The sequence below is a fragment of the Alligator sinensis genome, unplaced genomic scaffold, assembly GCF_000455745.1.
Source record: "Alligator sinensis unplaced genomic scaffold, ASM45574v1 scaffold1178_1, whole genome shotgun sequence".
In the NCBI taxonomy this organism is placed as follows: domain Eukaryota; kingdom Metazoa; phylum Chordata; order Crocodylia; family Alligatoridae; genus Alligator; species Alligator sinensis.
The window spans coordinates 775,514-779,608 of record NW_005842596.1 but is presented as its reverse complement, the minus strand read 5'-3'; the positions used below and the strand labels follow the sequence as shown (position 1 = coordinate 779,608).

Sequence of the window (4,095 nt, the reverse complement as noted above, 5' to 3'; positions counted from 1 at the left end):
TCTAAGCTACAAAGTTCTCAAAAAAATCTGTTTTTGTTATTTGCATGTCAGACTATTGCTTAAAAATATGCTGTCATGGCTTTGCTTATACCAGTAAAATCTCATTGTTTTTAGTAAACTTTCCAATGAGATTTTAGTGCTGTAAGTGAAAGGAAAATCTAGCCATGACAGCATATTTTTTAAGCAATAGTCTGCTGATGTGCAAGTAACAAAAACACCAGATTAACTCTCCAGATAGATTTTGAGGACTTTGCAGCTTAGAGGAGGAAAAAGCCCTTAAAACCAAAATTTTTACATGTATATAGAGCATATTTGATACGCATTAAAGATTTCAACTATGATTTCTGTTCAAAGCAAAATTTTATTTTTGGGACTCGTGCATGCTATGCTATAGTTAAGAGCACAATTTCACCTGATCTAAATCAGAATAGGATTGGACCCCAAGTATTTTATTGTATCTGCCCCCAAGACATACTTTTATACTCAGCAGACTGTCTGTTAAGTTTATATAACTGTCATCAACTTTACTATGTGGCCAAATTTTACTTTTAGAATTTTGGCCAGTCATGCAAACTCTTTCACTATGCATTGAACCATATCTTCCTATGCATGTCTAGCAATGGTATTTATTAAATTAAAACCAGAAAGTTACCTTAAGTATTTGAGTTCAACTTACTGTAACTGAATTGTAAGACATGCATAGGAAGATATGATTCAAATCAAAATTGAAAAGAGAACATATGACAATGCAATGAAAAAATAAGTGCGGTTTACATTTCTTCAGGAGCATTAATACATCTTGCTGAGCTAACTTAAGACATTTTTTTTTAAATTCTAGGAACTTAATGAATTTTCTAGTTTATATACCCCAGCACTTAAGTAACATAGGAGACAATCTTTTCTGAAAAAAAAAGAAACCCAAACAAACTGAAGTGCTTAAGTCATTCAGATGACTGAAAATTATACCCTAAATTGCAGTAATTTGATACCATAACTACAGGGATAGTGCAAAACAACCACCTTGAAAAACCTGAATATAAGAGATAATTAAATATACATTATCAGTTTCTCATAAAAGAAACATGTTCTTTACATCTGCTTATTTATGACTATATAATACTGTTGAAACATTTTCAGTCAAAAAATTGAGTCCAGAAAGATCACAAGAAATAACCCATGGATGGATAATCTATATCCCAAAAAGTTTTGGGTGTCCAAACATACACCAGAACCTTCTTTTAACTTAGGTATGCATGAGAGAGACTTCATACAGAAATTTTTAATACTGATCTTGCTGTTTGAACTCTTACCAGCTTGCGAATGCGATCTAGTACTAGATCAACAATCTCTTTTCCAATAGTGTAATGGCCTCTGGCATAATTGTTAGCTGCATCCTCCTTTCCAGTAATGAGTTGCTCAGGATGAAATAGTTGTCTGTATGTGCCTGTACGTACTTCATCTAAAAAAGGTACAAAATATTTAGGTATATGTTTCATCTGTTCCATTAGATAGGTGATGTGCTAGTTCAGGATTAAAACCTGGGTGCACTAGGGAGGAGAGAACATAAAGGAGCCCTTTTCTACACATTGTCTTTGAATATCATGGAATAAGAAAGCTATTTTAAAGGCAGAAACAGCAAACTGGCCCCATGCCTCCCTTTAAAAGGAAACAAAACTCTAGATTCAGTTCAGCATTATCCTGTCAAAGAACGTTTTATTTACAGTTGCAAAAATGTGACATAGGAGGAAAAAAAAAAAAAAAACTACATACACAACTGCTCAAACGATATCTAAAGAACTTAAAAAACACACAGGGCAGTAGTCATGCAAAACCATAGAGAATGTATTAAGCTAAGGATGGCAAAACTGCAACTCAAGTGCCGTAAGCATCACAGGCCAGCTACAGCATGTCACAAGTAGCGTGCATCAGACTGAGAAGGGGGACAGGCAGCAGAGGCAGATAGGGCAGGAAGCAAAAGGCAGAACAGAATCAGAATAGCACTACAGGAGGGTATAAGGTTAACTTGTGGCATGCCTGCTAGAAAGGTTAGCCTGCGCTATATTAAACCACAATTGTAGTGCAGGGACATCAAAAGAACTTACATTTTAAAGTCATGTTTTAAGATGGGTAGAAAAAGTTTAATTTGTATTGGTGGAGAAAAAGTGTCTTATCTAAGGGAGTATAAAGCCTTGCAGTATTTAGAGGCAACAGGATCCAAAAGTAGTAATCCTATTTCTCTCTGTAACCTATGCACTTGTGCACATCTCTCCCCTAAAATGGTGTACTTGGAGGTGAAAACTCTTAAGACAGCTGAAATGTTATTCTTAAAATAGCTCCAAAATTATTTTTCAGACAAATTTAAAGAAATATGGTGCTTCTGGAGCAATGCTATATGCAACAAAAGGATTAGGGAATGGTTTCTTAGTGTAACAAATAATGAAAATCATGTTTCAGAAGGAAATTAAGCACTTCCAATTGCTAAGCAAACCTTCAGGAAGTTTTTCCACCCCTATATGTATTGCAGAAAGCCCTAAAACAAGTTTTATTTGAAATAGCAGAAAAAAAGCTCAGAATCTGGGTGTACGGTGCATCTGAGTATGCTTACCAGGAAGTTGATAATCTAACATATTAAATTGTAATATCTACTCTGCTATGAGTTGTGACCTCTCTCAAATCCATTCCCCTTCTGGGCCTTAAATGGACAACCTTCTATAAAAAGAAGTTCGTACGCCTTACTCACCTTTATTAAGACAGACTAAATCTTCAAATGGAAGTACAAATTGTAATTATTAGTCTATTAATATTTATAATCCAAGTTGTACTATAGTAATTAGTTCCCAAGTATTACTAGAATAGCAAAGTCTAAAGAACTTGTGTATGTAGTCTTTACCACTTACTTACCTTTCCACCTATAGAAAGAAAAACAAATTGCAGTAATGTATTTTATTGCATCTGGTTCCTAAGTTTTTAAGAAAGGGACCAAAACATACCTGTATGTCTATTACCTCCACCTGCAATGCCAAAAGGAACAAATTCAAGTTGATTTCAGACACAATGGCTGGCCTTGATTCCCCAACCAATGTTTTTTGTGGGTTTTTATACACTGCTTATTATTTTAAAAAATGTGTTTTCATCTTTTCTTACAAACACAAATCTAAAACACTGCTTGGATTTATAGGACTAATATTATGCAGCCAGAAATGTATTTTAGTTTTACAGGTGACTTTGTTTACATTAGATTTGGCACTTGGTGTTTCAAAAGAAAAAGCAAATTATCCTCAATCATTCTTAAATTAAAGACCTCTTAACTTCATGTACATACCAACCACTGTTGGCTCAAGGTCCACAAATACAGCCCTGGGCACATGTTTACCAGCCCCCGTCTCGCTGAAGAAAGTGTTAAATGAATCATCTCCACCTCCAGTGGTTTTATCACTGGGCATCTGCCCGTCAGGCTGGATTCCATGTTCAAGACAATATAATTCCCAACATGCATTGCCAATCTGAACACCGGCCTGGCCCACGTGGATCGAGATACATTCACGCTGTAAAAATGGACAAAACAGTGATACCAACCTTGTGCAAGCCTCCCTTTTTGTTTTGAGCCTTATAAGTGAAAATGCTGGCATGCAGATTATGTAACTCCTACCCTATCTTCATCCTCCAAAGGCTGGGTACAATACACGGAAGGTTAAGAGGGCAGTATGTTTCTCTAAACCAGCCTAGAAACTCCAAATGCTGTTGCAGCCAGAGCAATGGTAGAAGCAACAGCTGTGTGAGAGCCCAAGCCTCAATTATACCCTTGAGGACAAGTTGCCTAAGAGCCACTAGTTGGAAAGCCCTGGTCTGCTGTATTCTGAACACCAAATTGCTTTGTGGGCAAAGGGATCCCAAATGGCTAGCCATGCTTTGCACACAACTCTAACTGAGAATTCTGATCCAAGATGTCTCCCCAGCTAGGCCCCACCCGGCCCCCCTCACCCAGGTGCTACACAATCCTCTTAGCCTTGGGTTCCCTCCAGTGCTTTCAACTGTTACTTTAACTGCTAAGGAACTGTAACCCTTGTACCTACAAGTTACCCCAGAAGCACTTCA

At 36.8% G+C, this 4,095-nt stretch overlaps 1 protein-coding gene across 1 annotated transcript in view; it reads right to left on the bottom strand.

Moving 5' to 3' along the window:
- LOC102370425 (tubulin alpha-3 chain) overlaps positions 1–3,553 on the bottom strand; it is a 6,083-nt gene extending 2,530 nt beyond the window's left edge. The window contains exons 1-2 of the mRNA XM_006032942.3: positions 3,323–3,553; positions 1,311–1,459 (exon numbers count right to left, since the gene is read on the bottom strand). Coding sequence (XP_006033004.1) covers positions 1,311–1,459; positions 3,323–3,443 — 270 coding nt within the window. The 5' untranslated portion in view covers positions 3,444–3,553. The remainder of the gene's footprint in view (positions 1–1,310; positions 1,460–3,322) is intronic.
- Positions 3,554–4,095: the final 542 nt, after the last annotated feature.